The 12,318-nt window shown below is 45.1% G+C and overlaps 1 protein-coding gene across 1 annotated transcript; it reads right to left on the bottom strand.

Moving 5' to 3' along the window:
- Window positions 1-656: 656 nt before the first annotated feature.
- LOC110134911 (immunoglobulin alpha Fc receptor-like) lies at window positions 657-11,420 on the bottom strand. The gene is made up of 5 exons (XM_020889627.2): window positions 11,334-11,420; window positions 10,438-10,473; window positions 7,361-7,645; window positions 4,406-4,693; window positions 657-1,770 (listed from the first exon to the last, which is right to left on the bottom strand). The coding sequence occupies exons 1-5, from the start codon at window positions 11,365-11,367 to the stop codon at window positions 1,547-1,549; spliced, it is 867 nt and encodes a 288-aa protein (XP_020745286.2). The 5' UTR covers window positions 11,368-11,420; the 3' UTR covers window positions 657-1,546.
- Between the last annotated feature and the right edge of the window lie 898 nt (window positions 11,421-12,318).

Here is a 12,318-nt window from a genome sequence, read left to right as displayed (position 1 = left end):
CCCTACAGTGAGAGGGTTTCCTGGTGTTTGGAAACTTCTCCTCTTTTAAGACTCCCTTCCTGGGATGGGTCTCTGTCCCTAACCCTTGTCTCTCTCTTTGTCTTTTATATTTAGTCTTACCACCTTTTGAAGACAGTGGACTGCCTTTCTGGTTGCCTGATGTCTTCTGCCAGAGATCAGAAGTTGTTTTGTGGAATTTGCTCAGCATTCAAATGTTCTTTCGATGAATTTGTGGGGGAGAAAGTGGTCTCCCCGTCCTATTCCTCCGCCATCTTAGGACCCCTCTAATCCTTCTCAATGTTTAAAAAACCCCAAGTGTATTGAGATATAATTGACATACTCTACAATTTACCATCTAAAGTGTATAATTCTATGGTTTTTTATTATATCTCCACAGTCACTCAACCATCACCACAATCTAATTTCAAAACTTTTTAAACCTCCAATCCACCCCCCCCCACAAAAACCCTATTACCCACTATCACTCACTGTACAATACCCTGTCTCTCTCCCAGCATTGGGAAACCACTAACCTACTTTCAGTTTCTACAGACCACAAAGAACTTTAAAAAAATTGTGGTAAGACATACATGACCCAAAATGTACCATTTTAACCATTTTTAAAAAGTTTTATTATTATTATGGTAACCCCCCCATACATGAAACTTAATGTCTTAAGCATTTTTAGGTGTACAGTTCAGTTGTGTGAAGTACATTTCCATTGTTGTGAGGCAAATTTCTAGAACTTTCTCAACTTATAAAACTGAAACTCTATACCTCCAAAGGAGAATTGCTATTTAATGGGCATAGAGTTTCATTTTAACCATTTTTAAGTGTACATTTCAGTGGCATTCTGGACATTCATATCATCATGCGACCAACATGACCATCTATCTCCAGGACTTTTTCATCTTCCCAAACTGAAACTCTGTATCCACGCATTTTACCATTATTCAAACCATATGATTTCTGAGCCTCTGTTTGCTCATGTGATATAATTGGTTATCACATGATTGACTGAATTAGAATTGATTAAAATCAAATTCAAAGGGCTACAGTGTGTGCGTGTGCGTGCCAAGTCATGTCCAAATTGTTGCGACCGCACAGACTGCAGCCCTCCAGGCTCCTCTGTCCTTGGGATTTCTCAGGCAAGAATCCTGGAGTAGGTTGCCACGCCTTCCTCCAGGAGATCTTTCTGACACAGGGATGGAACCTGCATTTCCTGCATTGGCAGGTGAATTCTTTACCAGTGAGCCACTTGGTAAGCCCAAAAGTCTATAGAGGGAGGGTAAAAAACAGCAAGGAGAACTGAGAATGCTTTACATTATTTCTTATCGCAGGAAATGAGTTCAGCCAAGATGATACTGAGAATATTCTCAACTATGTCTAGAAAGGTGGAATGCAAATATATTAGATGCATATAAGAAAATACCATTTGATTGGTTTGAAAGGGGATCCAAGCTTCTTCATATCTCCGTCTCCCTTGTGCTCTCCAAGCAACTGCATAGGACTTCACAGATGCTGGCTCTTCTAAGAAGCATCCGCTCTAGGAGTATCCCTGGTGGTCCTTAGGAGTTAGTCTAAAGGTCCATTCTGTCTGACTTTTCTGTCGACTCCAGCTCAGGTCAGGAAGATCTTTCTGGTCTTTCTGGTGTAGAACCTGAGGGCCAAGCTGATTTTCAGCCAGAATGGCCAAGAGGACTATGAGGACCAGCCCTGCCACGCCCATCCGAATCCAGTTCTCCGTCGTGTGATCTTGGCTCGTGGTACCTAGAGATGTCATTAGAAGGAAATGAATGATCACTGGTCATGTTTCATTCCCTCCCGACCAAGAGCCCTGGGAAGGGAGCTCATTTCCCCAGTTTGTGTGTTCACTGGGACCCGCTCCTCAGGCAATGCATGCATTCATGGGCACCATAGTTCATCTTGGGCTTCCCTGATGGCTGACTGGGTAAAGAATCCACTTGCAATGCAGGAGACACAGGAGATGCGGGTTTTTCCCTGGGTCAGGAAGATCCCTGGAGAAGGAAATGGCGACCCACTCTAGTAGTCTTGCCTGGAAAACCCCATGGACAGAGGAGCCTGGTGGGTTACAGGCCATGGGGTCACAAAGAGTCGGACACGACTGAGCACGCAGGCACCGCACGGCACTGATGAGCTGGTTACCCCTGTATGTGAGTCTCTATACTTCACCTTAAACCCGAGTCCAAAGCTGTGGTCCCCAGAGGTATCTTGTAAATGGGGGAGGAGGTGGTTATGAGGATGTTCTGTTTGCTTGTCATCCCCTCCCTATGTGGCAGTTTCACTGAATATATAATCATATCCTCAAAACATCTTCATAGATCCAGAGCCCCAAACTCTCTCCTCTACATCGTCTCACCCCACGGAACAGTGTGTGCTCCTTTCTCATACAATGATTGGTATCTGGGAAGCAAATAGGAAAAAAAAGTTAAGACAAACCTAGGAAAAATTTGGAACTTTCCTGGCGATCCACGGATTATGACTGAGCACTTCCACTGCAGCAGACATGGGTTCAATCCCTGGTCAGGGAACTAGGATCTCTGAATGCCATGTGGCGTGATCAAAACACAAAAAACTTAGGGAAGCTAAGTGTGACCTTGGTCCACTGGTGTGTGACCTTTCATCAGTTATTTCTGTTCATTGCACCTTTAAAAAATTTATCCATTTATTTTATGGACCTCATGGGCTCAAGGATGTAATAAAATATTGTGAAATTACAATGCTCAGAAATCCTAGTAACTCTCTTCTGTTAAAACATAGAAATCAGTTCCAAGTGGATTTGGGCAGGTGGATTCTTTACCATCTGACCCGGCAGGGAAGCCCAAGAATACTGGAATGGGTAGCCTATCCCTTCTCCAGGGGATCTTCCCGACCCAGGAATCGAACGGGGGTCTCCTGCATTGCAGGTGGATTCTTTACCAACTGAGCTACCAGGGAAGCCTTGGAATTCCTAATTGCAAAGTGCAAAATATTTCAAGTCTGGGAAGATAATATAAGAAAGGCTCATCCTGACATTGGGATAGGAGGTGATTTCTAGAACAAGATACAGTGACTGTCTACATTAAAGGGAATTGCTAATAAATTTAGCCCTCCTCCACAGGTGGCCAGCTGTCCCTGTATCATTAATTGAAAGGACCATTTGGCCATATGAACTTATAAGGCCATGACTACTACATTCACTTAGCTTGTAGAATGACTGGACAAGACAAATGTGAGAGACAAATGTGGTCATCCCACTCAGTCACCAGAGGTTGCTTTCCTCTGCTATAACTCCTGTTTGCTCCTTCTGGGCAGAGTGATGCATGCAAACGATATAAAAATGAAGCTCTTTTTGAATTTTATTTTTTTACACTTCACTGTGGCTTATGGGATCTTAGTTCCCCAACCTGGGATCAACCCAGGTCCACAGTAGTGAACGCCTTGAGTCTTTATATATGTATGTATAATTTTATTTATTTATTTTTGGCTCTGTTGGGTCTTCCTTGCTGCTTGGGCTTTTTTCTAGTTGGGGTGGGTGGGGGCTACTCTCTAGTTATGGTTCTCCAGCTTCTCATGACAGTGGCTTCTCTCATTGTGGAGCACAATCATGGCACAGGCTCTTTGTTGCTTCGAGGCATGTGAGATCTTCTCAGATCAGGGATGAAACCCGTATCTCCTGCACTGGCAGGCAGACTCTTTACCACTGAGCCACCAAGGAAGTGTCTCCCCCATTTTTTTCTTAAATATTTGCTTATTTATTTGGCTGTACTGAGTCTGTAGTTGCAGCCTGTGAGATCTTTAGTTGCAGCATGTGGGATCTAGTTCCCTGATCAGGGATTGAACCCAGGTCCCCTGCATTGGGAGCTCAGAGTCTTAGCCACCAGACCAACAGGGAGGTCCCAAAGCCCTGAGTCTTAATCCCTGGAGCACCAGTGAGTTTCCCTAAATGAAGCTCTTGATAGAGTTTTTTAGAGTCTTCCTGATGAGTGGTAAGTTACCAGTCAACCTCTCCGAGTGGCTTCTAGTATTAGAGGTTAATGTCAGTATTCCCTGTTACGACTAAGCATGTGATGAAAGAAAGTGAGTTCATCAATGGTTGTGTCTTGTATCTGCTGGCTCAACGACACCCCTAAAGATGATTCTGAACATGGGCCTCTCCTTTCTCAACAAGCCATGTGTCTTGAAGGACACTGGAGAGCTCGGGGACACACTGTGAAAGTCACATGTCACATGGGTGAGAAGGCCTTTTCTCTTCGCGATCCTCTGAGCCATGAGTCTCTCCTGCCCCGATCTTCTTTCTTGGTGCCTCTCTGTTCTCCTGCCTGATGCCAAGGCCCTGGACAGCCAGCGAGAGCCCTGAGGAGGAGGACGGAAGTTTCTGGCAGGGGTGGGGGGATACCCTTACCTGTGACCACCAGCTCCAGGGCATTGCTGGGGGCTGACCATACATAGGGGCGGCCGCTGTGCCAGCCATAGCATGTGTAGACTCCTGAGAAGCTGAGGTTCACAGGACCCAGAGTGAAGTCCCCCTGGAGTCTTGCGTCTCGGTGCCGTGACAGGGTGGCCCCTCCCGGCCTGCTCAGTGAAAATCTGTCGAACGACATGTGTGCTGAACTGCACCGGAGGGAAATATTCTCCCCTGGCATCGCCACCTGGCCCTCATCGGTGGAGAGAAAGGGTTTGTCGTAGAAGCCTGAAAGAGAAGAGAGTGAGTTGTTGGCAAGATTTCTGTCTTTCCCTGTTTCTCCGCCACTCCTTTTGGGTCCATGCTAAGAGAAGGGCGGAAGCTCATGTTTTCCTGATGCAAAGGAATGGGGGGTGGTAACATCCCATTTCACTATTACAGGACCCATGTACATGTGCTCAGTCGTGTCCAACTCTTTGTGACCCGAAGTACGGTAGCCCCCCAGACTCCTCTGTCCATGGGACTATCCGGGCAACAACACTAGAGTGGATTGCCAGCCTTCCTCCAGGGGTTCTTCCAGACCCGGGGGTCGAACCCACGTCTCCTGCGTCTCCTGCATCGCAGATGGATTCTTTACCACTGAGCCACCTGGGGAGCCCCCTGCAGGACCCGTGCTCTGTCCCAATTGGAGCTGAGCGAACAAGCAGATGAGCAGGTATCTTCCAGGGACAGCGATCTAGTCTCTAAAGCCAGAAGGGCCATATGGTTCTGTTCCCAGTTCCAACCTGTGGGTTTCCTCCCCAGACCACTGAGCGATTCTGAGATGCCAGCTGGGCATCCCACAGTTCAGTTCAGTTCAGTCGCTCAGTCGTGTCTTTGCGACACGATGAACTCTTTGCGACCCCATGAACTGCAGCACACCAGGCCTCCCTGTCCATCACCAATTCCCGGAGTCTACTCAAACTCATGTCCATTGAGTCGGTGATGCCATCCAGCCATCTCATCCTCTGTCGTCCCCTTCTTCTCCTGCCCCCAATCCCTCCCAGCATCAGGGTCTTTTCCAATGAGTCAACTCTTTAAATGAGGTGGCCAAAGTATTGGAATTTCAGCTTCAGCATCAGTCTTTCCAATGAACACCCAGGACTGATCTCCTCTAGAATGGACTGGTGGGATCTCCTGGTTGACAGTCCAAGGAACCCTCAAGAGTCTTCTCTAACACCACAGTTCAAAAGCATCAATTCTTCAGTGCTCAGCTTTCTTCACAGTCCAACTCTTACATCCATACATGACCACTGGAAAAACCATAGCGTTGACTAGACAGACCTTTGTTGGCAAAGTAATGTCTCTGCTTTTTAGTATGCTATCTAGGTTGGTCATAACTTTCCTTCCAAGGAATAAGTCTTTTAATTTCATGGCTGCAGTCACCGTCTGCAGTGATTTTGGAGCCCCCCCAAATAAAGTCTGACACTGTTTCCACTGTTTCCCCATCCCACGAGTCACCTCAATTCTGACACTCTCTACCTGGCAGTAACGTCAGATCCTGCAGTTTGGGGCTCTGGGCTAACAGCTCAGTCCTACAAGCTGCCCCCCCACTTCAGAGCCCATCAAAAGTCCAGGTTGTCACCCATGGTTCTGACCGAACGGCAGTAAATCGGAAGTTGTCGGGTCCCAGTTCTTATGTTCAATTCATTTGTTAGAGAGGCAGATAGAACTCAGGGGGCCAGCTTGCTTATTAGATTACTGATTTATGAGAGCACGCGTCAGGAACAGCCAGAGGGGAGAACTGGAAGAATGAAGGACCTCATTTCCTAGGCGAGACTGATTATTTCATCATTGGCCTTTGGGGATGGATTCAACCTCCCGCCTCTCTGCCCTCCCTGGAGGTCAGGTGGGGGTGGGGCGGGGCTGAGCATTCTAACCCTCCAATTACCTGGTTGGTTCCCCTGGCAACCAGCTCAGATCCTTTAGGTGCTTTCCAAAAGTCACCTCATTTACATAAAATCAGGTGTGGTTGAAAGGGATTTCTTATGAAAATGAAGATATTTTAATTGCTCACCGCTTAGGGGATCCCAGGCGCTTTCTCTGGTGGCTCTGATAGTAAGGAATCTGCCTGCCAATACAGGAGACCAGGGTTGGATACCTGGGTTGGGAAGATCCCCTGGAGGAGGAAATGGCAACCCACTCCAGTATTCTTGGTTGGGTAAACCCATGTACAAAGGAGCCAGAGATTTTTATTTTGGCAGGTCAGAAATTAATTCTGTTATTTCACAAGACTTTGCAGGTTTTTACATTTAATATTTACAACGGACACACCTATAAAGTTCTCCAGCACCATGAGTTTCATTTTCACTTTCTACATCAGAATTAATCACTAAGGTTTTTTTTTGTCTTTTTGCTGATCTAATATTCACCTTGTCTCAATCAGAACTTTATGCTGAAGAGCTATCATCTTCTAAGACACTAGTGTATGTGTTGCTTGGACAAACAGAGAAAGTAACTGCATAAAATGCACCGAAAAATTCTTCACTCAGAATTTCTTGGTGCATCATTTTTGAAACTTTTGCAGTAATAAACTTGCATTTATAATATACACAAGGTTAGAACAAAAACCTAATGGAGCAAAATGTGAATGATAATGTCAGTCATAAGTTGTTGAGAGAATCCTTGATCAATTATAACCTCTAACAACTTTGCACCAGTGATGTTAATTGTATCACTCTCTAAAAATATGTCAATACATCTGCAGTCAATAAACATTTGGGTAACAAAAGACCTATTAATAAGCCTTTGATCGACAATGTGTTAAGAGTAGGGGAAACTGGACGCAAGGTATATGGGCATTGTCTGTTACATCACCTTAATTTCCCTGGAAATTTGAAACTTCTAAAAATAACATCTCTGAAAAACTAAGAAAAGAAAAAGACTTGAGGGTCAGAGACCTGCACAGGGCCTCACCTGTCACCACCAGCTCCAGGGGTGCACTAGGCGCTGACCAGCGGTGTTCTCTCCCATATCGGCACTGATAACGCCCTGCGGTGTTTGTATCCATGTGGTTAATGACGAACTCCGCCACCTCCTGAAATCCCAACTTCTTCTCCACCACTCTGTAGGTGAGGTTTTCCAGGATCTCCAGCTGGTACAGGTAAGATGCAAGGGTTCCCTGGCACAAGATCTTCACCGACCCATTCCAGGGAACCACAGAACTGGGCATAGCAGATATGATAGGAATGGGAAAGTTCCCTAAAAGAAAACAGGGCCCAGACTCAGGTGGCCTGCCATGGAGAAACCATACATCTTTCTTTTTCTGTGAGGGGAACAACTAAATGAAGGGTATGACAGACTTATAGCTCCTTCCTTAAAAATTTTTTTGGGATAATTTCTAATTGTGGCCAAAATGAAATGTGTTATGTAAAGGTTAAATTTAAACCATTTCTAAGTACACAGCTAAGTGGCCTTAATTACACTCACTATATGTGTGTGCATATATAGATAGATAGATATAGGTATAGGTATAGATATGGATAGATGTGGAGTATTTTTAAAGTCTTTATTAAACTTTTTACAATATTGCTTCTGTTCTATGTTTTGGTTTTTTGGTCACAAGGCATGTGGGATCATAACTCCCAGACGAGGGATCCAACCTGTATCCCCTGCATTGGAAAGTGAAGTCTTAAGCACTGGGCCACAGGGGAAGGCCCTATACTCACCATATTGTGCAGCTCAACCATATTGTGCATCTATTTCCAGGACTTTCTCAGGATTCCAAACAAACCCCTAAAACCACTAAGCAACAACTCTTCACTCTTTTCTTAGGCCCTTGTCATTTCTAATTGACTTTCTGTCTCTATGAATTTTCCTACTCTAGATGCCTTGTATCAGTGGAATAAACAGTATTTGCTTTTCTGTGTCTGGTGTTTTTTTTACTTAGTGCAATGTCATCAAGATTCATCCATGTTGTAGCATGTATCAGAATATGTTTCCTTTTTATGGCTGAAAAATAATCCACTGTACCTATAGACTGCGTTTTGCTTATACATTCATGTCAGTGGACATTTGAATTTTTCCCACCTTCTGGCTATTGTGAATAAAGTTGCTATGAACATAGAGGTACAAGTATCTTGTTAGAATCTGTTCTTTAGTTTCTCTTGTTACATGTATAGAAGTGGAATTGCTGGATTGGGCATTTAGGTTTTTGAGGAACTGAAAGATTTTTTGAGGAACAAAATTCCTTCCTTTATATATATGTGTGTGTGTGTATATATACATATATATTTATATATCTATTTATTTATCAAGGTGAACTTTATATAACATAAACTTCCCCTGTTGAAAGTATACAATTCAGTGGAGGTTATTCACAATCTTGTGCAATCATCATCTCTGTCTATTCCATTTTCATTGCCCTCAAAGCAGACCCCATACACATTAATTCTACCCTCTTCCCTGATGGTTCAGATGGTAAAGAATCTGCTTGCAATATGGGAGACCCGGGTTCAGTCCCTGGGTCTGGAAGATCCCCTGGAGAAGGATATGGCAACCCACTCCAGGATTCTTGCCTGAGAAATCCCGTGGGCAGAGGAACCTGGTGGGCTACAGTCCATGGGGTCGCAGATAGTCAGACACAGCTGGGCGACTAAGAGCGCTGGAGAGTGCCCCCTAGTCTGCCAGGCGGTTTGCTTGGTGTTTTGTTGCCATGGTAACTCTTATCCACATGCAGTTCTGCTTTTCGCCCTAGTGTGAGGGTGCTGAAGCTTGGACAAACCATGCTAGTTGCTCAGGACCACAAACTGAAGAGTGCTCCAAACTGGTTTGGAAACTGGGACTATCTCACCCCAAATTCTCTGCTCCTTCCTCAGTATATGGGGAGAGCTGTCTCTTAAAGCAGTTAGAGAAGCCAAACAAATAAACAATTTTTTAAAAGAAACTAATGGCAGCTTCCCTGGTGGCTCAGAGGATAAAGCGTCTGCCTGCAATGCGGGAGACCTGGATTCGATCCCTAGGTTGGGAAGATCCCCTGGAGAAGGAAATGGCAACCCACTCCAGTGTTCTTGCCTGGAGAATCCCATGGACAGAGGAGCTTGGTGGGCTACAGTCCATGGAGTTCGCAAAGAATTGGATACTGCTGAGCGACTTCAACACTTCAATGAATCAAGGAAAGTGGAGACTGGGCCCTTCATAGAGTTCAGAGACTTTTTTTTCCTTATGATCACCACCATCATCATCAGAGGTATCTTTACCACTGAACCACCTGAGAAACCCATCACAGGCAATACACTTACCATGTACATAATTCATATGCCTTATCTCGATTAATCCCAACAATTGGATCACAATGATCCCATCCTCCCATGATCCAATCTGCTTTCATTGGTACTTTTATTTCTCTTTAGAAAGTGAAAATGTTAGCCTTTCAGTCATGTTGGACTCTTTGCAACCCCATGGACTGTAGCCCACCAGTCTCCTCTTTCCATGGGATTTTCCAGTCAAGAATACTGGAGTGGTGTAGCCATTCCCTTTTCCAGGGTATCTTCCTGACCCAAGGGTTCAACCCAGGTCTCCCATATTGCAGGCAGATTCTTTACCATCTGAGCCACCTTTATAGACAAAGAAATTGGTTCTGAGAGCTGAAGCCACTTACATAAAGTTCTCTAAGGCAGTGTCCCCTTAAATGAAGAAAAGTGGATGGACTGTGGAGAGTTAGGTTGTGAGAACATTTGATGTAGGAAGAATATTGGGAAACGGAAGGTGGTTCCTGACTTCCTCATCCCTGCCGTTGTGAACATTCAGTAAAACACGCATCTTGGATGGACAGTCAGCCTACTGGAGGCAAAGACTAAATCCTGGTCTGAGCATGAGTTTGAGGGATCCAAAGACTCCAAAGTGAGGTAGAAGTTGTGCAAAAGGAACACAGCAGAGATAGCAATCAACAGAACCAGAAATAAAATTGGAATCCCTTTGAGCTTCAGACTCTTCTATCCCAGAGTTGCCGTGAGGATGCAAGGGGATTGGAGGAGACTTAGAGAAACACTTACCATCCTGTGCCTGAATCCTCTGGCCAAGACAGAGCACTGGAAGAGAGACATTCATGAAAACTCCACCCGCCAATTTCCAACCTTTATTACAAATTACTCAACAGAAAGACTCTCACTGGAAAACACCCTGATGTTGGGAAAGATTGAGGGTAAGAGGAGAAGGGGGAAACAGAGGATGAGGTGGTTGGATGGCATCACTGACTCAGTGGACATGAGTCTGAGCAAGCTCTGGGAGATAATGAAGGACAGGGAAGCCTGGCGTGCTGCAGTCCATGGGGTTGCAAAGAGTCAGGCATGACTGAGCAACTGAACAACATAAAGACATACAGGTACCATTTGTTCTCTTCAACAGCAAACAAGGCCCATTTTTAGTTTTATCTTCCAGATTCTAGCCCCTAAGGCTCTCCTCTGCATGAACTCTGGAACCATTGTGCACTGCCAGACAGCACGGCATGGGCTGAACGAACTCGGCAAGGCCAACTTGACAGCGGGACCACTGAGCCTTACAAGTCAGCATGGGCTTGGGCAGACACATACCTGGGCAAAGACCACCTCTCCACTCAGGAGAGCAGAGTCTTCTTGGCAGCCACTGAAATCACCGAGTTCTTATGTTAAGAGAAAGTGAAAATGTTAGTCGCTCAGTACCATCTGACTCTTTGCTGCCCTATGGACAGTAGTCCACCAGGCTCCTCTGTCTATGCAATTCTCCAGGCAAGAATACTGGAGTGGGTTGCCATTCCCTTCTCCAGGGGATCTCCTCAACCTAAGGATTGAACCCAGGTCTCCTGCATTGCAGGCAGATTATTTACTGCCTGAGTCACCAGTTAAGAGAAACCTTGACTATTTCGGATTCCCCCCTTTCTGCCCCTCTAACCCACCTGCATTTGGGGGCTCACCGAGACAGAAGAAGGTGGTGTCTTTGGGGGCCATGGTTCTGCACGGCCAGCCTCAGCTCAGTTAGCCTCTTGACAGTGAGCATCAACAGATGACAGAGTCTCACGAGACAGTGAGACCCACAGGAAGTATGAACTCAGAGGTCCTCGTCAGAGAATTTCTACACTTATTGCCCCAGAGGAATGCTTCCTTCTCAAAGAACTTCATTCTCGGGGGCTCTGAGATGGAGCCTAAGAGGAGATCAACCTTCCTGTTTATGTTTCAGATGAGAAGTGAGCATTTTCTTCCACCAGTGTTGAACGGGGCTCAAATCCTTCTTCAGACAAGATCCCACATCCCAGGGGAAGGGCTGGGGTCAGAAAATTATTAGATGGTTGCCATACAGACAGAGATTTTCCTTCGTTGATCCATCAGTCCAAAGCCATGTGGCCTTGATGGCTATGGATCCACATAGCCTCCATGGAATTCATGGACCAAATATACCCATTTGGTCTTGATCAGGCAGGCAGTGTACTGTTATGTTGGGAATTATCTCAATGGCAGCATGTAGAGGAATGTTTTTTCATGCTTGTCTAAAGAATGAGCCTTCTATATCTATATCTGATCTATATATAAACCTGTAATCTATGAATAGATGATGGATTGATAGAGACTATAGATTAGATAGTCAGGTAGGTAGGTAGACAGGCAGATAAACAGATGGATGGATGGATAGATAAATTTGGCTACAGACACCTACCTGGCTATCACTAGTTCTTCAAGTATAAGAAGTCAAATATTTCACATAAAACTTTCTCCTGGTTATCTCATTTTCATTGCAAGACATCACCCTTTTTTTCAACTTTATTGAGATGTCATTGACATAACATCATGTGAATTTAAGGTGCACCACAGGTTGACTTGATCCACTTCCTTGCTGCACAGTGATGTTCATTGTGGCATTAGCTAATACACCCACCAGCTTGCATAATTACCATTTCCTTTTTT

Source organism: Odocoileus virginianus, chromosome 20, assembly GCF_023699985.2.
Source record: "Odocoileus virginianus isolate 20LAN1187 ecotype Illinois chromosome 20, Ovbor_1.2, whole genome shotgun sequence".
Lineage (NCBI taxonomy): Eukaryota > Metazoa > Chordata > Mammalia > Artiodactyla > Cervidae > Odocoileus > Odocoileus virginianus.
The sequence above is the reverse complement of the archived record's forward strand: the minus strand, read 5'-3'. Positions and strand labels throughout refer to the sequence as shown.